The sequence below is a fragment of the Ornithorhynchus anatinus genome, chromosome 19, assembly GCF_004115215.2.
Source record: "Ornithorhynchus anatinus isolate Pmale09 chromosome 19, mOrnAna1.pri.v4, whole genome shotgun sequence".
Classification (NCBI taxonomy): domain Eukaryota; kingdom Metazoa; phylum Chordata; class Mammalia; order Monotremata; family Ornithorhynchidae; genus Ornithorhynchus; species Ornithorhynchus anatinus.
In genome coordinates, this window is record NC_041746.1 from 849,357 (window position 1) to 870,458 (window position 21,102).

The window sequence follows — 21,102 nt, forward strand, 5'->3', positions numbered from 1 at the left end:
TGGCGTGGCTTAATGGAAAGAGCCCGGGCTTGGGAGTCGGAGGTCGTGGGTTCTAATCCTGGCTCCGCCGCTTGTCAGCTGTGCGACCTTGGGCAAGTCATTTCTCTGGGCCTCAGTTACCTCATCTGTAAAATGGGGATGAAGACTGTGAGCCTTACACAGGACAACCTGATTACCCTGTATCTACCCCAAAGGTTAGAACGGTGCTTGGCACATAGTAAGCACCTAACAGATACCAACATTATTATTATTATTATTACCACATGCCCCGGGAGGGGGCTGGGGTCTGGGCCCAGGGTGCGGGGACCAGGGAGTTCTTGGGCTGAGGTGCCATGCGGGGCTGCGGGGGCCTGAGTGCTGGGGGTGGTTGGCAGGGTGGGCTGGGGGTGTTCTTCAGCCCCCTCCTCCTCTCAGAAGAATACTGGCATTTGTTAAGCGCTTACTATGTGTCGAGCACTGTTCTAAGTGCTGGGGGAGATACAAGGTCATCAGGTGGTCCCACGTGGGGCTCACAGTCATCATCCCCCTTTTACAGATGAGTTCACTGAGGCCCAGAGAAGTGAAGTGACTTGCCCAAAGTCACAGAGTCGACAAGTGGCGGAGGCGGGATTGGAACCCACAACCTCTGCCTCCCAAGCCCAGGGTCTTTCATTCAATCATATTCAAGTGCGCTGCCCTAAGCACTTGGAACATACAGTTTGGCCACAGAGAGGGACCCTCCCTTCCCAACAATGGGCTCGTGGTCTAAATGGGCCCATTTAGATCACGTGGGGAAGCAGCCTGGCTCAGTGGAAAGAGCCTGGGCTTCGGAGTCAGAGGTCATGGGTTCGACTCCCGGCTCTGCCACTTGTCAGCTGTGTGACTGTGGGCGAGTCACTTCACTTCTCTGTGCCTCAGTTACCTCATCTGGAAAATGGGGATTAACTGTGAGCCTCACGTGGGGCGACCTGATGACCCTGTATCTCCCCCAGTGCTTAGAACAGTGCTCGGCACATAGTAAGCGCTTAACAAATACCAACATATAAATGCATGTTCTTGCCACTGAGCCACGCTGCCTGCCTCTCAGAATAATAATGACGGCAGTTGTTAAGCCCTTACTATGTGCAAAGCAATGTTCTAAGCGCTGGGGAGGATACAAAGGTGATCGGGTTGTCCCACATGGGGCTCACAGTCTTAATTCCTATTTTACCGATGAGACTGAGGCCCAGAGAAGCAAAGCCAAAAGTCACGGAGCCGACCAGCGGCGGAGTCGGGATTAGAACGCACGACCTCCGCCTCCCAAGCCCGGGCTCTTTCATTCAATCGTATCTATCGAGCGTATACGACGTGCAGCGCACTGTCCTAAGCGCTTGGGATGTACAATTTGGCCCCAGACAGGGACCCTCCCCGCCCAATGACGGGCTGGCGGCCTAACGTGTGCTCTTGAGCCCCACGTGGGACAACCTGATCACCTTGTTTCCTCCCCAGTGCTTTTCATCACCCTATTGATTTTGTTTAATGAGATGTACGTCACCCAGATTCTATTTATTTGCCATTGTTTTTAGGAGATGTTCTTCCCCTTGACTCTATTTATTGCCATTGTTCTTGTCTGCCTGTCTCCCCCAACTTAGACCGTAAGCCCGTCAGTGGGCAGGGACTGTATCTGTTGCCGACTTGTCCATTCCAAGCGCTTAGTACAGTGTTCTGCACATAGTAAGCGCTCAATAAATACTAATGAACGAATGAAAGCTTAATAATAATGTTGGTATTTATTAAGCGCTTACTATGTGCAGAGCACTGTTCTAAGCGCTGGGGTAGACACAAAGGAATCAGGTTGTCCCACGTGGGGCTCACAGTCTTAACCCCCATTTGACAGATGAGGGAACTGAGACCCAGAGAAGGGAAGTGACATGCCCGCAGTCACCCAGCTGACAAGGGGCAGAGCTGGGATTCGAACCCATGACCACCGACTCCAAAGCCCGTGCCCTTTCCACCGAGCCACGAAGCTTCTCTGTTATGCTTGGCTTAACAAACGCCAAGGTTATTCTTCATAAATGCCCACATTATGCCGACTTGTTCATTCCAAGCGCTTAGTCCAGTGCTCTGCACATAGTAAGCGCTCAATAAATACTACTGAGTGAACGAATGAATATGAGGCCCACGGCCTCAGGCCTCCCTGGGGCCTAGGCCTGAGGCGCGGCCTGGCGGAGGCGTCTCCCCGGCTCTCGCGAGACTTGGCGGCATCCTTCCCGCCCCCCCCCCCGTTTCCCGGGCAACCGCCATGGCGACGGCGCCGGAGCGTCTGTTCGCCCTGGAGCTGCTGGTGGAGCGCGTGCGGCTGGAAGGCCGGGGGCCGCCGGCCCCGCGGGGCTCCCGCCTGGCCGTGGCTTTCCACCCGCCGGATCTGCCCCGGCTGTCGGTGGCGGCGCCCCCCGCGCCCTGCCCGCGGCCGGGCCTCTTCCCCTTCGGCCGGGGCAAGTCCTGCCTGGTCCGGCTGGGCCCCGCCGCCCTAGTGCGCCTGCTCGGCGGCGCGCCGCTCTGCGCGCTGCTCCTGGCGCCCCCTGCCGGCGCCGCCGCCGCCCCGCGCCTCCTGGGCGCCTGCCGCGTCTCCCTGGCGACGGCCCTCGGCGGCCACCGGGGCCGCTACGCCCTCCGCGACCACGCGGGGGCGCGCGTCGGGGACATCGCCCTGGCCTTCCGCCTCACCGAGCTGGGCGTCTGCCCGCCGGGCCGCCTCCTCCGGGAAGCCCTCCCCCCGGCCTCCGACCCCCGGGACCAGCCGGCCCGGCCGGTGGACGCGGAGGAGCCCAAGCCGGAGGGAGGCGGCGGGCCCCGCCTGACCGGGGATGCCCGGCCAGGGGTCGTGCATCCCCCCCGCGGGAGGACCGGCCGGGATCCGGATGGGATGGAGCAGGAGATGGAGACCGACACGTTCCGCCCCCCTCCCCTGTTTTACACCCGTGCGGCCGGCGTCGACACCACGCCGACGGCTCGCCACGGCGGGCCCGGGATGGCGGGAGAGGCCGAAGTCGGCCTTCGAGAAGAAGCGGTTCCGAGGCCCCCGACGCGGAACCAGGCCGGGGCCCCGGGGACCGCCGGCGAGGCGGCGGCGGGGGTCGGACCGCGACCGGCCCCAGGTCTCCGGCCCGACGGGCTCCGCCCCGACGGCCTCCGCCCCGACGGCCTCCGCCGCCTGCCTCTGCTCAGGGAGCTGTTGAGGGAGTTGGCTCTGCTGGACGGCCAACTTGGGGACGGCTCCCCTCGCCCGGCCTGGGTAGTTCAGGACGCGGCCACCGAGGCCCCAGAGTTTCCCGCCCGGCCCGCCGGTCGGCCGGTCCGACGAGGAAGGGAGAGGCCCCCCGGCCTTCCGCCCGAGAGGGATGGGGGACGGGGCCAGGTGCCCACCGCGTCTCCCCTTCGGGCCGGGGAGGGGCCCGAGGACGGTACCCGTCCCGAGAAAGCTCGTGGCGCCCGGGGAGACGGACCCCCCGGGAAAAAGCCGGTGTTTGGGCTGACGAAAACCCTCAGGCTGCGCCTAGGTCAGGCCAATCCAGAGGTGTTGCTCCTGCACGAGAGGAGAGAGCAGGCCAAGAAAAAACGGGTGGAGACTCTGAGAGGAAGAAAGTTTGGGTCCCCGGCACCCAGAGGGAAGCCCTTCCGGCCTGCGGAGGACAACTGGGAGCCAGTAGGCTCGTCGGGGCCGATTGGAAACTCTGACCCGATTCCCCCTTGGGGGGAGAGGGGTGGGACATTAGCACCCAGTGAAGGGGAAGCGGACGGCCGCGGCCCTCCGAAAGGAGCGGAAGACCGGAGGATAGAAGCTCAGACGGGGTCGAGCGGCGAGGGGGCAGAGGTAGCCAACAAATCCTCCCCGCGGGGCGGTGCAAGCCGGACTCCTGGCGCTGTTCGGTCAGCCCCGGGGACGGACGCGGCGGCCCCACCCCCGGGCGCTTCCCCTCCGGACGCTGGCATCCAGAGGGACACAATAGTCCAGGAAGTTGGCGACGGGCCAAGCCAAGTCAAGGACCCGGGCTTCACCGGTCCCAGCCCCGAGGGAAACGGGCCAAGGGAAGCCAGCCCCTCGGAAAGGTATTCCGATGACTTCACCAGCTCCTGCTCTTCGGGAGCGCTCTCCAGTGCCGACGCGGGCGGCGGGGAGTCGGGAACCCTCCGTGTCTGTCCGGAACTGGAAGGAGCCAACCCGGAGTCCGCCGACGCGGAGGCCGATTCCCAAGCCAGCGCCTCCGGGACGCCTGGGAATACGTGTGGGAACGAGGGGACTTCCGCCCCTCTCCCGCCACTCTCTGCAGCCTCCTGGTCTCCCAGCTCCTCCGGAACGCCTCGGGTGGCGAGCTCTGCGGCCCCAAGCCCGGCCGCAGGGGTTGGGAGATCCGGCCAGAGTGATCCGTCGCCGATCTGGGGCCGGGACGACGGGCGGGCGGCTGCACCGAGGGAGCACCGGAACACCGGAGCAGAGAGCCGTCGAGGCATGCTAGGGTGTCAAGAGGCCACGCGGTGGGCTAGGGCTTTGGAGACGAGCCAGTCGCTAAGATCTTCTCTAGTGAGCTCTTATGTCCCAACATCCAGCATGTCTGAGGAGGAGGTCAGCGCCCCGGATAGCCCCAGCTCCATTCTCTCTGGAGAAGGGGTGGACAAGCTGGGCTCCCTCATGCTGTCCAGTCAGTACAAGGACATCCGGGAACTCGTAATCGACAAGCTCCCTGGGTATACGGTGTGAAAATGCAAAGGTTCCATTCTCTGCAAGGGGGACATTTTTTACCACTAGGAGCACCCTCCATGACTCTTGGGGCAAGTGATCTGTAAGTCACATATATGTTCTAATTATAAAAATTTGAAATCCAGCCCAGCGAATGTCATCTGTCAATTGGTGGTATTTACTGAGCACCTCCTCCGTCTGGAACTGGAATGCTGGGCTAAGCGCTTGGGAGATTTCAGCAGCACTAGTGGACATGATCCCTGCCCTCAAGGAGTTTACAGTTCAGCCAAGATTTCATGAAAATTGAATTTCTTTCTCCACTTTCTGCAGCCCAATATTCCCTATTTCCAGCAGAACATGTGAAGTAATGGTACTGCCCTCGGCAGACTGCAGGAAAAGCGGCGTGACAGGGACTTGCAGGTGAATTCTAGGGCAGTTCCTAAAGAAACTGTTCCAAACCTTAGTTTGATTTTTCCCCCGTGAAAAAAGTGCCTAAAACTCCCTTCTCGGGCGAGGATTAAAAATTGCCAAGGTGTCCGGCGAGCAAATATATTCAGGCCCTTTTTGACTCAGGACGCTTCGTGCTTTGATGGGCGACGCTTAAAGCGTGTTGCTAACTTCACGGCCCATTTCAGCTTCACGACTCGTCGGCGTGGACTTTCCAGACTCGCTCCTTGGTGGCCCCGGCTCGGTGGCTTGCCCCAAAGATCCCCCCCAAATACCGTGATTAGGGGAGTGGGGAGGGCAGGGGCAGGCAGAGCAGGAAGGGTACCACAGGCCGGGTTCGTTGGCATCCCCGTATTTCTTCGGATGACGTAGGAGTCGGTTGTGAAATCTGCCTCCGGGGAAATGCACGAGTGTCTGTCTATTCCTTATCTATGGCGGGGTGAAAGCACAATCCAAAGTCACCTCCTAAAAAAGGGGTGCGGAGGAACTTGGTTGGGGATGACACCCCTCAGAAGAAGCGTGGCCTAGTCGATAGAGCACGGGCCTGGGAGTCAGAAGGTCGTGGGTTCTAATCCCCGCTCCGCCTCGTGTCTGCTGTATGACCTAGGGCAAGTCACTTGACTTCTCTGGGCCTCAGTTCCCTCATCTGGAAAATGGGGATTAAAACTGTGAACCCCAGCTGGCACAGGGGCCGTGTCCATTGTGATTATCTTATATCTACCCCAGCACTTAGAACAGCGCCCGGCACATAGTAAGTGCTTAACAAATATCATTATTATTATTATTAAAAGACATCGTTGAAAAGGAAGATGTGACCACCGCCGCCCCAGCAAATGTCGGTGAGTTATTGCAGCTCATTCAGACCGCCGTTTTCCCCACCTTCAAAGCCTTATTAAAACCACATCTCCGAGTGGCCTCCGACTAAGCCCTCATTTCCCCGGCTCCCTCACCCTTCTGCAGCCACCCATCTACTTAGATTTGTACCCTTTATTCACCCCACCCACAGCCCTTCTGAACATATCCATAATTTATTTTAATGTCTGGTCTCCCTTCTATACTGTAAGCTCCTTGTGGGCAGGGATGGTATTTATTGAGCACTTATTGGTGCAGAGCACTGTACGAAGCACCTGGGAGAGGACGATAAAACAGAATTGGCAGCCACATTCCCTTTCCACAGTGAGCTTTCCAAGCACTTAGTACAGTACTCTGCATATAGTAAGCGCTCAATAAATACAGCTGATTCATGGGAATCGCTCTCCAACGATTGGACAACTTTGACAATTTATTGGGCGCCAACTGAGTGCAGATCCCTCTACTAAGCAGCTGGGAAAGTGCACCAGGATGTCCCCTGCCCCCCAGAAGCTTAGAGTCTAATGGGGAAGCCAGACAGACAAAAAATATCTCTAAGTGGCTGGGAGCAGGAGGGACAATCAGGATAATATAGGAACCGCGGCAAATAGGCCAGGATGGAATATCAGAATAAATCAGAATGAATAATTGAATGTACAATGAAATATTCATATGCACACATCTGCATATTTACATAAGTGCAGAGGAAATGGGCATAAAGACATAGGCTGCAAATTGTTGTTGAATTCAGAAATCATCCAAACAATATACCTCATCATAAGGCACGTTTTAAGGATTTTTCCAAATACAAAAGTAGTCAGATCTGCCTGTAATCTGCCATATTGCATTTGCCCTAAAAATCCAAGTTTCTTTAGGTCTTTCTTTCTAAGCAATCGAGGAGGGCGCTTGCAAAGCTGGAATTGGCTGGACTAGAACCGGCAACAGAAGGGGCCCAGCAAAGCTGGAGCAGTCCAACTTATATATGTCTAATATATAAATATATATGTCTTATATGTATTTCTGTACATAGATCTTCAAAATCGATTTCTAGAAGAGCTATGTAAATGTAATGCTCTCTCAGACCTGCCAGCTGTTGCTTAATTCTCTGGTTCTTTGGAGAAGGGCCAGGTATAAATGATATTGACTAATTCAAGCATTACGTTCTTTCATTAGCTGTAGCAAAGAAAACTAGCCTTTTCCTCCTCCTCGTCCTCCTCCTCTTTTAGAAAGAGAATGAGGGAAACCTTGATGCTGAGCAGGACGGTTGCTCTGCGAGGGGACATGTGGGCCAAGCAAAATCCTCCGGAAAGCAGAGATGATGGGGACGAGAAGCAGCGCGGCCTGGTAGGTAGAGCAGGGGCCCGGGAGTCAGAAGGACCTGGGTTCTAATCCCAGCTCCGCCACTTGTCCGCTGAGTGACCTTGGGCAAGTCACTTCACTTCCTCTCTGCCTCAGTTACCTCATCTGTAAAATGAGGGTTAAAGCTGTGAAACACATGAGGGATGGGTTGGTTCCGCCCTGATTAGCTTATATCCACCCCAGCGCTTAGTACAGTGCCTGGCACATAGGTCTAAGTTGAGAATATTATTTGTCTTTTTCTTCGTTTTTTCTTCCTTTTTTCCTCTCCTTCTTCTTTGATCTTCTTCCTTCCTTCTTTTTTTCTCCTTTTTCCTTCTTTTCCTTCTTTCTCCCCCCCGCCACTTTCCTTTCTTCTCTTCCTTCTTTTTCTCCTTCCTTCTTCCTCTTTCATCTTCTCTTCCTCTAAGCCATGGGGTAGACACATGATCATCAGCTCAGAGGTTGTGGGTTCTAATCCCAGCTCCGCCTCTTGTCAGCTGGGTGACTTTGGGCAAGTCACTTAACTTCTCTGTGCCTCAGTTATCTCATCTGTAAAATAGAGATTAAGACTGTGAGCCCCACGTGGGACAACCTGGTAACCTTGTATCTCCCCCAGTGTTTAGAACAGGGCTTGGCAATAGTAAGCGCTTAATAAATACCATTATTATTATCTGCAGGAGGACTGTAGTCGAAGAGGGAGGGAGAGGCACATTAACCAATCCATCAATCTTATGCATTGCTTTCCTACTGGGTGCAGTCAATCGTATTTATTGAGCACCCACTGTGCAAAGCGCACTGTACTAGATGCTTGGGAGAGCATCCAAGCAACATCAGGCCATCTTTACCCAGTGAGGATTGGGAGTACTTCGCTTGGCTTCGTGAGGGGAGATTGGAACTCCAACGTGAATGGAGAAATGATCATTTACAGTTAAGAAATACATTCCAGTAGGACTTCCCGGAAAAAAGGAGAGAAGAGTAGATGGAAATAATTACCAAAGAGTCAGGAAATCACCTTTATTGCAGTCAGAAGAGAAAACCGGAAGCCCTTGGGGATGTGGGCAGAAGTCTGCAGGGGCATCATCTCCCATCGTGAATGGATTCCCAGGGAATCTGTAGACTTAAGCTCTTTGTGGGCAGCTCCTTGTGACTACCAACTGTGTTGTATTTTCCTAACCACTTAGTCCAGTGCTCTGCACATAGTATAGGCGCGATAAATACCGTTCAATTGTGGATTGAATCAGTTCTTGGTCCATCTGGGTCAGGCCCAGTCCCCTGCAGGTGTGTGAGCCGAACCCCCAGCCTTGCTCTGCCCCACGACGACGGAGAGATTCCCCTCAGGGAGCCAAAATGGCTGCCAGCCTGCCCCACCGCAGTCCCGTCCCCCTTTTCACCCCGAGATTTACAGTGAGAAGCTGGGAGCCCAGGACCACCAAGGTCTGTATGGAAAATTACATTGTTGGGGATTTCCCATTCTTTCAGGGAGGGAAGAGAAAGAGGATAGCCTCCACGGCTAACTGTCGTTCCTGTGTCCATCTCTCCCCTGGAGCATGAGCTCTTTGAGGGCAGGGGCTGCCTTAATTAATTAATTATGGTATGTGTTAAGCGCTTATTATGGGCCAAGCACTGTTCTAAGTGCTGGGGTAGATAGGAGTTAATCAGGTTGGGCACAGTCCCTGTCCCATATGAGCTCACACTCTTATTGCCATTTTACAGATGAGGTAACTGAGGCCCCGACAAGTTAAGTGACTTGCCCAAGGTCACAAAGCAGGCATGTGGCAGAACCAGAATTAGAACCCAGGTCCCTCCTACTCCCAGGTCCATGTTCTATCCACTAAGCCACATGCATGCATTCACTCCCCTGGGCCTCGGTTACTTCATCTATAAAATGGGGATTAAGACTGAGAGCCCCATGTGGGACAGGGACCGTGTCCGCTCTGATTAGCTTGTATCTACCTCAGAGCTCTGCACAGAAGGAACCTCAAAAAATGACAGACCCCCCCCTCCCCCCCATACAGTGACCGGACCGGTATCCAGCCAGGGTGAACAGGACCAGCCTCCGATTCCTGCTCCTCAGTTCAGTGGCGGGTTTTACTCGATCGATGCCAGGGTAACCGAGATCAATTCAGCCCGCCAACTCCCCGAAGGCTCTTCGGCTGCTCGAGAAACACAGGGATCCGGGCTTCCCCAGTCGACCCGGGCGGGCTCGGCTTCCTCCGGCCGCAACGATGGTCTTCCCGAAGATCGAGAGCCCTCCGGGGACCGCTCCTGACCCCTGACCTTCCTGGAGTTGGAGTGGGCAGATGGAGCAGCAGATGGGACAGGAGGGGGACTTCCTGGTAATCTGTCTCCCAGCAGACGCGCTACTTCCTGAGCACCTACAGAAGGCACTCCACTAATAATCATGATAATGGTGGTATTTATTAAGTGCCTACTGTGTGCCAGGCGCTGTACCTGTAAGTGCTGAGTAGATACGATACATACATCAAATCAGACACAGTCCCTGTCCCACAGCGGGCTCACAGGCTAAGTAGGAAGGGAGTTAAGTGAGTCCTCATATATCTGGAAACAGGCACAGAGAAGTGAAGTGACTTGCCCAAGGTCACACAGCAGGCAAAAGGCAGAGCAGGGATTAGACTCTAGGACCTCCTCCGATGCCCAGGCTCTTTCCACCAGCCCGCACTGCTTCCCTATCAACTTTCTCCAGGCAGCAGCTGGGCGGGGATATGTCTGATGAATCAGTATGCGAGTGATTTACCAGGGGCTGGGCAAGCTTCTAAAAATAAGTGGTCGAGATTATTTTTAGTTTACGGGATTGACAATGACAATATTTTCAGCAGATCTCTGGGCTCTTATGGGAGCGAGGATGGGTGGGGAGAGGTGAGGAGGAGGGGGTGTCCTCAAATATCCCAGGATGACAGATCTCAGGGAATGTGTCAGACCGGGACAGGCCGAGCGTCTCCCTGCGAAGCCACTATCGACAGGCTCCTTCTGAGACTGCAGAGAGAGCAGAGCTGAAATCGTTGAAGGACAATGCAACCGCAGCACAGCAGCCTCCGCAAAGGAGGCCTCAGGCAGATGTCCCCCCAAAAGTGGTCCTTTTTGGTGGCCCTTTGATGTCATCCCTGCCCCCTAGACACATCCACCTGGGACTGGACACTCTTCAAAGCCACATCCATCCCTCCGTCGGTCACTCAGTCTGTCAGTCAGCCAGTCATTCATTCAGTCAATCATTCATTCAATCAGTCAGTCAGCCAGTTATTCAGTAGTCAGGCAGCCAGTCGGCCAGTCAGTCAGCCATTCAATCAGTCAGATGGCCAGTTGGTCAGTTGGTCAGTCGGTCGCCCAGTCATTCAGTCAGTCAGTCAGCCAGCCAGTTAGCCAGTCAATAGTACTAGTTACTGAAGGCCTCTGACTGGACGGCACTTGGGGCCGAGCTGGTTGTAACATCACGGGCTCTGGCCGCCCATCCTCTCGGCCGGCTCTCGGCCGGCCTCCCGAATAGCCAGGGTTCCTTCTCTGAGGAACGTGCTGTCTGCGTGGGCGGCCAGGTGTCGTCTCTCCGCCTCGGGTCCAGCCGAGGGGGCATCACTCAGGGTCTGCATCCTGGGAACCCAGAAGCTGATCCGAGGCCCAGCGGGTGCTGGAGATTGTGGGGAAAGCCCAGATCCAATCCCTAAATGCTCTCCTTCTCCTTTCCCCCATCCCTACTTCCTCTGCTGGGCAGGACCGGTCTCCCCAGGGACTCTGGCAGGCTCTAGGCCTTCCATTTGGAGCATCTCCAGGGATTGGGCTTCCCCCAACTTTCACAAAAGTCTATTTCACAGTCCGGTAATTCTTGCTGCTTTGGGTTTCTCTCCTTATCTTTTGCCCACACGTTCCCTTCCTTCTTAATTTCTTTCTGGTGCTCCTATAATGCTCTTATAGTGCTCCTATTGTGCTGTAATGTCATGCTGAGTAATTTCCAAAATATCGGCCCCAAATGATTTCCTCTTTACATCAGCAACATACATTGTTTGTGGGATGGGGAGAGGATCCTTCCCGCCACCCCCTAACAAATCCTCCTGTTCATCCCTGAATTCTTGCCTAACCTGCTCCTCAGTCAATGTTTATTTGCTGAATTTTAAAATTTGCTCTCAGCGTTTGCAGTTTTTTGTTATTTGTAATCGGTTACGGTTTTTCTGTGCGTCTTTCTTCATCCCCGGCGGCACCCGCACTGGGCTGCGGTCATTGCGGCCAGCGACGGTCCCGTGCGGAAAAACATGCCCAGACGCTTTACTGTGTGCCAACGAGTTGACCCTTGGTTGGGCTGGACCCCAGGTACCTGCTAGGCTTGCTGATTCAGGATAGCTGGTCTCACGTAACAATAATATTAATAATAGTAATAAGAATAGTAGTAATAATTATTATATTTGTTAAGCACTTACTCTGTGCCAGGCACTGTTCAAAGTGCTGGGATAGATACAAGATAATTGGGTAGGACACAGTCCCTGTCCCACATGGGGCTCAGAGTCGAAGGTGGGGGAGAACCGGTGTTGAATCCCCATTTTACAGATGAGGAAACTGAGGCAAAGAGAAGTTAAAGTCACCCAACAGATAAGTGGCGGAGCTGGGATTAGAACCCGGGTCCTTCTGACTCCCAGGCCTTGCTCTATCCACTAGGCCAAGCTGCTTCTCTTTGTGGGCCTGGAATGGGTCACCTTCCTGTTGCATTTTCCCAGGCGCTTATCACAGTGCATGGAATCCAGAAGGCACTCAATAAACACTCCTACTGTGACTACTATGGGGCCGGGCCCCAGAAAGTCAGCTTTTGGGTCCTGGTCCTGCCCAGGGGGTTGTGGAGAGGGGGCTTTTAGTTGGAGTAAAGAAGATGTAGAATGGGCCCCCTTTTGCACAGTTATTTTTCCTCTCCCTTGCCCCCATGGCAACCCCCTCTAGATAATACATCTCCGTACTTTCTACTTCTCTGTAATTGATGACAGCAGACGCGAAACCTGGCAACGGTAAAAAGCAGCATCCTGGTTTATTGGGGGCACCCATCATTGTATGAAGCCAGCTTCTCCGGCTGCCAAATTGTCTGCCGTCCAGATTTGTTCAGCATTCTTCGACTGCTCATCCAGCACTCAAAAAACCTCCGCTTTTCTGACTGCAGGCAGGTCAACGCAGTACTTACCTCACTCGGGGTTTCCCTTCTTCCCTCTCCACCGCGGAGTTAGCGTCTGAGCCGGCTCCTCCAGGGAAAGTGTCAGCCGGAGTACTTTAAAGTCCTCAATCCCCTAATGCCGATCTACTCACTGTTCCTCCATCTCGTCTATTTCACTGCCGTCCTCTTGCCCGTGTCCTGCTTCTGGCCTGGAATGCCCTCCCTCTTCATATCCGACAGACAATAACTCTCCCCCTCCTTCAAAGCCTCCTCCAAGAGGCCTTCCCTGACTGAGCCCTCGTTTCCTCTTTGCCCACTCCTCCTCTGTGGCCCTGATTTGCTCCCATTAATCATCCCTCCTTCAGCCCCAGAGCACTTATGTACATAGCTGTAATGTATTTATTTATATTAATGTCCGTCTCCCCTCTAAACTGTAAGATCGTCGTGGGCAGGGAGTGCCTACCAACTCAGTTATACTCTCCCAAGTACTTACTGCAGTGCTCTGCAATCAATCATATTTATTGAGCGCTTACTATATGCACAGCACTGACTTAAGCGCTTGGGAGACTATGATACTACAGAATTAGCAAACGCTACATTACCGCATACCGTAAGCACCCGATAAATACGACTGATTGATTGGAAGGGGAAGTCAAAGCTTAATTAGGGAAAGGGAAAGCCCGAAAAGTGTATGTTGGACAAGTAATATTCATTCAGTCGTATTTCTTGAGTGCTTACTGTGTGCAGAGCACTGTACTAAGCGCTTGGAAAGTAGAATTCGGCAACAGAGACGATCCAAACGGTGCCTATCAAGCAGCTCTCGTGAGATGCCCATTTTGTGCAGAATTCTGTGCTGGGCAACTATTATAGGCAGAGGTTGTACTGGGCACCTACTATGTGGAGAGCACTGCATAGGGTACTTCCTGTGGAGAGAGAGCTGTACTGGGCACCTACTGTATATTGCATATGTACTGGGCAAACACGGCATGCGGAGCACTGTGCTGGATACCTACTGCGGGCAGAGCACTGAAGCAGCATGGTGTAGTGGCTAGAGCATGGGCCTGGGAGTCAGAAGGTCATGGGTTCTAGTCCTGGCTCTGCCACTTGTGTGCTGTGTGACCTTGAGCAATTAACTTCACTTCTCAGTGCCTCAGAGACCTCATCTGTAAAATGGGGATGAAGACTGTGAGCTCCCCGTGGGACAACCTGATTACCTTGTATCTATCCCAGTGCTTAGAGCAGTGCTGGGCATGTAGTAAGTGCTTAGGAAGCGTGGCTTAGTGGAAAGAGCCCAGGCTTGGGAATCAAATGGTCGTGGGTTCTAATCCCGACTCCGCCACTTATCAGCTGTGTGACTTTGGGCAAGTCACTTAACTTCCCTGTGCCTCAGTGGCCTCAACTGTAAAATGAGGCCTATTGTATCTATTCCAGCACTTAGAACAGTACTTGGCAAATGGTAAGTGCTTAGCAAACACCATTATTAACAATAATAATAATAATAACAGTAAATAGACACAATCCGTGCCCACAACGAGCTTACAGTCTAGAGGGCAGAGGGCTGTGCTGAGTGCTTAGGAACCCAAGGCATAGGAAAAAGTGGCTGAAACTGGCTGGAAGGGAGCGTTACGTATATATCAGTCATTTTATTTATTTGTATTGATGTCTGTCTCCCCCAGTCCTAGACTGTGAGCTCGATGTGGGCAGGGATCCTCTCTCTTTACTTCTGTAGTGTGCTTTCCCAAGCGCTTAGTCCCCTGCTCTGCACCCAGCAGGTGTTCAATAAATACGATGAAATGAATGAATGCCCATAGTTGGGTAGGGGATTGTCTCTTTTCCCAAGTGCTTCGTCCAGTGCTCTGCACAATCATTCAATAGTATTTATCGAGCACTTACTATGTGCAGAGCACTGTACTAAGCGCTTGGGATGTAAAAATCGGTAATACAGTCCCTGCCCTTTGACGGGCTTACAGTCAAATCGGGGGAGATGGACAGACAAGAACAATAGCAATAAACAGAATCGAGGGGATGAACATCTCATTAAAACAATAGCAAAGTGCACACAGTAGGCGTTCAATAAATCCGATGGAACGAAGGGATCAACAGTAAGCGCTTATGAGGAGAGTGCCTGGCACATGGTAAGCGCCTAACAAATGCCATAATTATTATTATTATGAATAAATCGATTGAATGATCGATCGGGCGCCTTGAGGCCTTGCGGGGAAGCTCTCCGCTGAGCTCACCTCCTCCAAGAGGCCTTCCCAGGCTGAGCTTCCCCTTTTCCCTCTGCTCTCTCTCTGCTCCCCCTTCACCCCCCCTCAGCTAAACCCCCTTTCCCTCTGCTCCTCCCCCTCTCCCTCCCCCTCCCCTCAGCACTCTGCTCATTTGGATAGATTTTTATCACCCTATTTTATTGTTAATGAGGTGTCCATCCCCTTCATTCTCTTGATTGCTATTGTTTTTGTCCCTCCGTCTCCCCCGATTAGACTGTGAGCCCGTCAGTGGGGGGGATGGTCTCTATCTGTTGCCGAATTGTCCATTCCAAGCGCTTAGTCCAGTGCTCTGCACATAGTCAGCGCTCAATCAATCCTAATGAATGAATGAATGGATGGATGAATGGATGGATGGATGGATGAATGAATGGATGGATGGATGGATGGATGAATGAATGGATGGATGAATGAATGGATGGATGAATGGATGGATGGCTGGATGGATGGATGGATGGATGGATGGATGGATGGATGGATGGATGGACGGACGGATGGATTGTTCTTGTTTTATTGCCATTGTTCTTGTTTTATTGCCATTGTTCTTGTCTGTCTGTCTCCCCCGATTAGACTGTAAGCCGGTCAAATGGCAGGGACTGTCTCTATCTGTTGCCGACATGTTCATTCCAAGCGCTTAGTACAGTGCTCTGCACATAGTAAGCGCTCAATAAATACTATTGAATGAATTGAATGAATGGATGGATGGATGAATGGATGAATGAATGGATGAGTGAATGAATAAATGAACGGATGGACGAACAGATGGACGAATGGATGGATGAATGAATGAATGGATGAATGAATGAATGAACGGATGGACGAATGGATGGATGAATGAATGAATGAATGAATGAATGAACGGATGGACGAACGGATGGACGAATGGATGGATGGATGGATGGATGGATGGATGGATGGATGGATGGATGGATGAATGAATGGATGGATGAATGACTGGATGAATGAATGAATTAATGAACGGATGGACGAATGGATGGATGAATGAATGAATGGATGGATGGATGGATGGATGGATGGATGAATGAATGGATGGATGGATGGATGAATGAATGGATGGATGAATGAATGGATGAGTGAATGAATGAACGGATGGACGAACAGATGGACGAATGGATGGATGAATGAATGAATGGATGGATGAATGAATGAACGGATGGACGAACGGATGGACGAACGGATGGACGGATGGATGGACGGATGGATGGATGGATGGATGGATGGATGAATGGATGGATGAATGACTGGATGAATGAATGAATGGATGGATGAATGAATGAACGGATGGACGAACGGATGGATGGATGGATGGATGGATGGATGGATGGATGGATGGATGGATGGATGGATGGATGGATGGATGGATGAATGGATGGATGAATGAATGAACGAACAGATGGACGGATGAATGAATGAATGAATGAATGAATGAATGAATGAATGAATGAATGAATGAATGGTCTTCACCCCCTCCCCCGGCCGCCCGGGCCCGCTGTGGCGCATGCGCGGGGGGTGGGCGGGCACTTCCGGTGAGGGCGCGAGGCGGCGGCGGCGGTGGCGGCCATGGCGCCTCACGTTTTCCTCACAGGATCCCCAGGTACCCTCCCCTCCCCCCCCCGCCCGGGAACCGCCGCAGGAGCCTCCGACGCACCACCCTGGGCGCCGCAGACCCCCCCACAGACACCCCTCGACGCCACAGACGCCCCCACGCCCGCCCCTCGACACCCCACAGCCACCCCTCCACCCCCCCCCCCCCCACGGCCCTGCTCGCCACACTCCCGCCCCTGGACCCCGCAGACACCCCCGTACCTCCCTGGACACCACACACCCACCTTGGATACCCCACAGACGCCCCTGGACCCCCCAGAGACCCCTGGACACTCCACAGCCACCTCCTCTCGTCACCCCACAGCCTCCCCTGGGCACCCCGGCCCCTGGACACCCCAGAGACCCCACATCTGCCCCTGGATGCCCCACGCACGACCCTGGTCACCCCCCACACGCCCCTGGACACCCCAGAGACCCCTGGACACCCCACAGCCACCCCTGTCACCCCACAGCCGCCCCTGGACGCCCCACTCCCGCCCCTGGACATCCCAGGGACCCCATATCTGCCCCTGGACGCCCCACACCCACCCTGGACACCCCACACCTACTCCTGGACACCCCAGCCACCCCACACCCGCCCCTGGACGCCCCACTCCCACCCCTGGACGCCCCACTCCCGCCCCTGGACATCCCAGAGACCCCATATCTGCCCCTGGACACCCCACACCCGCCCCTGGACACCCCAGCCACCCCACACCCGCCCCTGGTCACCCCACAGCCACCCCTCGTCACCCCACAGCCTCCCCTGGACACCCCACACACGACCCTGGACACCCCAGAGACCCCACACATCCGCCCCTGGACACCCCACACCCACCCCTGGACACCCCAGAGACCCCACAACTGCCCCTGGATGCCCCACACCCACCCCTGGACACCCCACCCCCAGATCCGCCCACCCCCAGCTACCCCACACCCGCCCCCAGCCCCTCCACCATGATCTGTGTTGGATGTGGGACATTTGAGGTGTCAGTTGTAATTAGCGAGCGTTACTATAAATAAGTGACGGAGATGTACACAAGTGCCGTGGGGCTGGGAGGTGGGGGGGGGGCTAGGAAGGGAGCAAGTCAGGGAGATGCAGAAGGGAGCGGGAGAAGAGGAAATGAGGGCTTAGTCAGGGAAGGCCTCTTGGAGGAGGTGGGCCTTCAATAAGGCTTCAAAGAGGGGGAGAGTCATCGTCAGGTCCGGGCGTCACGTGCCGCTCGGATGGCTCGATGATAGGAATAATAATGATGATAATGGTGGTATTCGTTAAGCGTTTACTATGTTCCAAGCACTGTTCTAAGCGCTGGGATAGATACCAGGTTGTCCCCCGTGGGGCTCACAGTCTCAGTCCCCATTTTACAGACGAGGTGACTGAGGCAAAGACAAGTGACTCGCCCACAGTCACACAGCTGACAAGCGGCGGAGCCGGGATTCGAACCCATGACCTCTGACTCCCAAGCCCGGGCTCTTTCCACTAAGCCCAGCCCCGGGGAGCCCGCCCGGGCCGACCGAGGTCCACGTTGCCAGTGACCCCTGCCCGGTCGGTTGCAGGAGTCGGGAAGACGACGCTGGTCCGGAAAGCAGTGGGAGCGCTGGAGGCGGCGGGGGTGCCGGCGGACGGGTTCTACACGGAGGAAGTGCGCCGAGCCGGGAGGAGGGTCGGCTTTGACGTGGTCACCCTGTCAGGACTGCGTGGGCCCTTGTCCAGAGTCAGGTAAGGGGTCCTGGCGCGGGGGGATGCACCCCACTCAATCCGTGGAATTTACTGAGCGCTTACCGTGTACTGAGCGCTTGGGAGAGCACATTGCAACAGAATCGGTAGATCAGGCCCTATCCACAAGGAGGGTACAGTCTAGAGTGGGAGACGGACATTAAAATATATTTTGGGTAGTAGTAATAGAGTTTATTAAAGCAGTACGCTCGCTGTGGCCAGGGGATGTGTCTGCTAGTTCTTCTATTGTCCTGTCCTAAGCGCTTAGTACAGTGCTCAGCCCCTCCCCCCTTCCCCATCACCACCACTCGCTTCCTTTGCTCTTCCCCCCTCTCCCCGCCCCTCAGCACTTATGTATATATGTATTTATAATTTTCTATATATAATTCTACATCTATTTATAATATCTATAACTAGAGAAGGAGTGTGGCTTAATGGCAAGAACACGGGCTTGGGAGTCAGAGGACATGGGTTCTAATCCCGGCTCCGCCGCTTGTCTGCGGTGTGCCTTTGGGCAAGTCATTTCTCTGGGCCTCAGATACCTCATCTGTAAAATGGGAATTTAAGACTAAGCCCCACGTGGGACAACCTGATTACCTTGTACCAGTGCACAGAACAGTGCTTGGCACATAGTAGGTGCTTAACAAGGACCACAGTGCTCTGCATTCAGCAGACGCATCTCAGCGCTCAGCATGTACCCAGCATAGAGCCCTGCAAACAGAAGGCCCCCGGCGCAATGCTCTGCACACACAGGCGCCCAAAAAATACTTCCTAGCAAATAACCGGAACAGAAAAGCAAAGGCCACTGCCCCCGGGGCCAGGTCTGGACACTTGACCAGGTCCCTCAGCTCAGTGGGAGGATGGTGGGTGTAGTGGGAGGAGGGAGCTTGGATGGGAGCCCCCGGCTCCCCTGCTCTCCCCCGGTCTCCCCACGGTCTCCCCGCGTCTCCACCCGCAGCTCGGACCTCTCCCCAGGAAGCCGGGCCCCCCGGGTGGGGCAGTATGTGGTGGACGTGGCTTCGTTGGAGCGGCTGGCTCTTCCCACGCTGAGCCCTGTGAGTCCCGGCACGGCGGGCACGGCGCCGATGGGGGTGGGACGTGGGCGGGGGGGGGATGTCTGGCCGAGCCGGCAGCTCGGGTGAAAGCCTCCCCTCCCCGGACCTCGCCCTAGGTGGCCGCCGGCGACAGCGGCACCGTGGGGAAGAAGGTGTGTGTCGTCGACGAGGTTGGCAAGATGGAGCTGTGCAGCGAGGCCTTCGTCCAGAGCGTCCGCCGCGTCCTGTCGGCCCCGCGGCTCGTGATTCTCGGCTCCATCCCGCTGCCCAAGGGCCGGCCGCTGGGGCTCGTGGAGGAGATCCGCGCCCGCCGGGATGTGACGCTCTTCGTGGTAAGGAGCCGGGGGTTGCTGGGCGAGACGGGGAGGTGCGCTGGGAAGCGCGGCCGGGATGCTCTTGGGATGCAGCTCGAACTGGGCTTAGAGGGGGCTTTCAGGGCGGACGCCTCCAGCCCCGCACCCTACTGATGATGATTATGGGGCTTGTAAAACACTATGTGCCAAGCAGTAGATACGAGATCAGATTGGACACAATCCCCGTCCCACCTGGGTTCACAGAATTAATCCCCATTTTACAGATGAGGCAGCTGAGGCCCAGAGAAATGACTTGCCCAAGGTTACACAGGAGACAAGTGGCAGAGCCGGGATTAGAACGCAGGTCCTTCCGACTCCCAGGCCCGGGCTCTATCCACTAGGCCATGCTGCTTCACCTTAGGGCCCCCTCCCCCCCCCCCGGCCCAACTTTCCTGAGGCTGGATGCCGGAGAACTGGTGCCACGCGCCAGAGAAAGGCAGCTGGGCCTGGCAGAGGGGCCCGGTCCCTGCCCTTCTGGGTTCTCCAGGTGAGCCCCTTTCCCCTGCTGGGCCTCTCCTTCCTCGCCTGCAAAAGGGGGCTAAGATCCCAGCTCTCCCTGCCTGTGTCCCAGCTGATTATCCCGTGTCCAACCCAGCGCTCTGCACAGCGCCTGGGGTCGAGTAAGCGTCCAGACAGCACCAGAACTAGATGCTCCCGTGTGGAGATCAAGCTGGACGTCTGCCCCGAGGTCACAGCCTCAAGGTGAGCCCTCTGCCTCAGGTCACCAAGGAGAACCGAGACCAGATTTTGGACGACATCGTGGCGGCCGTGCGGGGCTGCAGGGACTGACCTCTCCCCGCTCCCAAAGCTCCCCCGCAGGTGAAGTCGGGGGAGAGGAGGGCGGGCAGGCGGCCCCCGCCAAAGACCTCCCAAGGCCGAGCTGGGCAGAGCCCAGGCCGGCCCACTGTGCCGATCAGGGTGTCGGCTCTGCTGCCCGCTGGCGGGGCCCACGCAGAGGGAGGGTTGGGTCGGGGCCGGGGGCTTCCGTCTCACTGGAGGCGGGCGGGGATCTGGGGAGATGGCACATTGGTGGGAATGGGGAGGACCGGCGGGGTGCGCCGGGCCATCCTTCCGATCCTGGCACCGCTCTGGCAGCGGCCGGGGGGCGTTGGCGAGGCTGCCCCGGCACTCGTCGTGGGTCCGGTCCCCCCTCCCCTTCCCGTCTGCCGCTCACAGGCTGTCACAATAAACACGGACACTTGCACCACAGGTGTAGACGCGCTCTTTTGTGCTCTGCTGGGTCCCTTCTCAGATGGGGGTCAGGGAAAGGGACATTGCCGGGGGGGGGGCGCGGGCGCAGGGGCCACAAATGCCACGCCATGCTTTATCGTCAGCCTCACGGGGGTCTCTGTTGTGTGCAGACCTCTGGACCGGATAACTAGTGTGTATAGTGCCCCACCGTGTGCAGAGTGCTGTGCTGGGCCCCTGCTGTGTGCAGAGCGCAGGACTGCTGTTGTGAGCAGGGGATGTGTCTGTTATATCGTTCTCTCCCAAGTGCTCGGTCCAGGGCTGTACGTAGAGTAAGTTCTCAATAAGTACGATCGGCTGACCGAATGTGTTCGGAGCGCTCCGTTAGGCCCTTGGGAACACGCGGGGAAAGAAAGAGTCTCAGTTGCTGCCCTCCAGAAGCTTCCC

General features: G+C 55.4%; 2 protein-coding genes across 2 annotated transcripts; both read left to right on the forward strand.

Annotated features, from left to right (window-relative positions):
• The first annotated feature begins 2,260 nt into the window (after positions 1–2,260).
• Positions 2,261–4,841, forward strand: MAP10 (microtubule associated protein 10). Its single transcript, XM_029047632.2, has one exon. The coding sequence runs from the start codon at positions 2,261–2,263 to the stop codon at positions 4,715–4,717; it is 2,457 nt and encodes an 818-aa protein (XP_028903465.2). The 3' UTR covers positions 4,718–4,841.
• Positions 4,842–16,267: 11,426 nt separating this feature from the next.
• On the forward strand, positions 16,268–20,676 carry NTPCR (nucleoside-triphosphatase, cancer-related). Its single transcript, XM_029046902.1, has 5 exons — positions 16,268–16,352; positions 17,900–18,062; positions 19,018–19,114; positions 19,231–19,446; positions 20,188–20,676. The coding sequence occupies exons 1-5, from the start codon at positions 16,319–16,321 to the stop codon at positions 20,254–20,256; spliced, it is 579 nt and encodes a 192-aa protein (XP_028902735.1). The 5' UTR covers positions 16,268–16,318; the 3' UTR covers positions 20,257–20,676.
• The last annotated feature ends 426 nt before the right edge of the window (positions 20,677–21,102 follow it).

Excerpts from the sequence above, each read along its gene's own strand:
- MAP10 (XM_029047632.2), top strand. The coding sequence starts at position 2,261 with ATGGCGACGGCGCCGGAGCGTCTGTTCGCCCTGGAGCTGCTGGTGGAG.
- NTPCR (XM_029046902.1), top strand. The coding sequence starts at position 16,319 with ATGGCGCCTCACGTTTTCCTCACAGGATCCCCAG. Across the intron at positions 18,063-19,017 it reads GGGCCCTTGTCCAGAGTCAG|CTCGGACCTCTCCCCAGGAA; the intron begins GTAAGGGGTCCT and ends CTCCACCCGCAG. Across the intron at positions 19,447-20,187 it reads GGGATGTGACGCTCTTCGTG|GTCACCAAGGAGAACCGAGA; the intron begins GTAAGGAGCCGG and ends CCTCTGCCTCAG.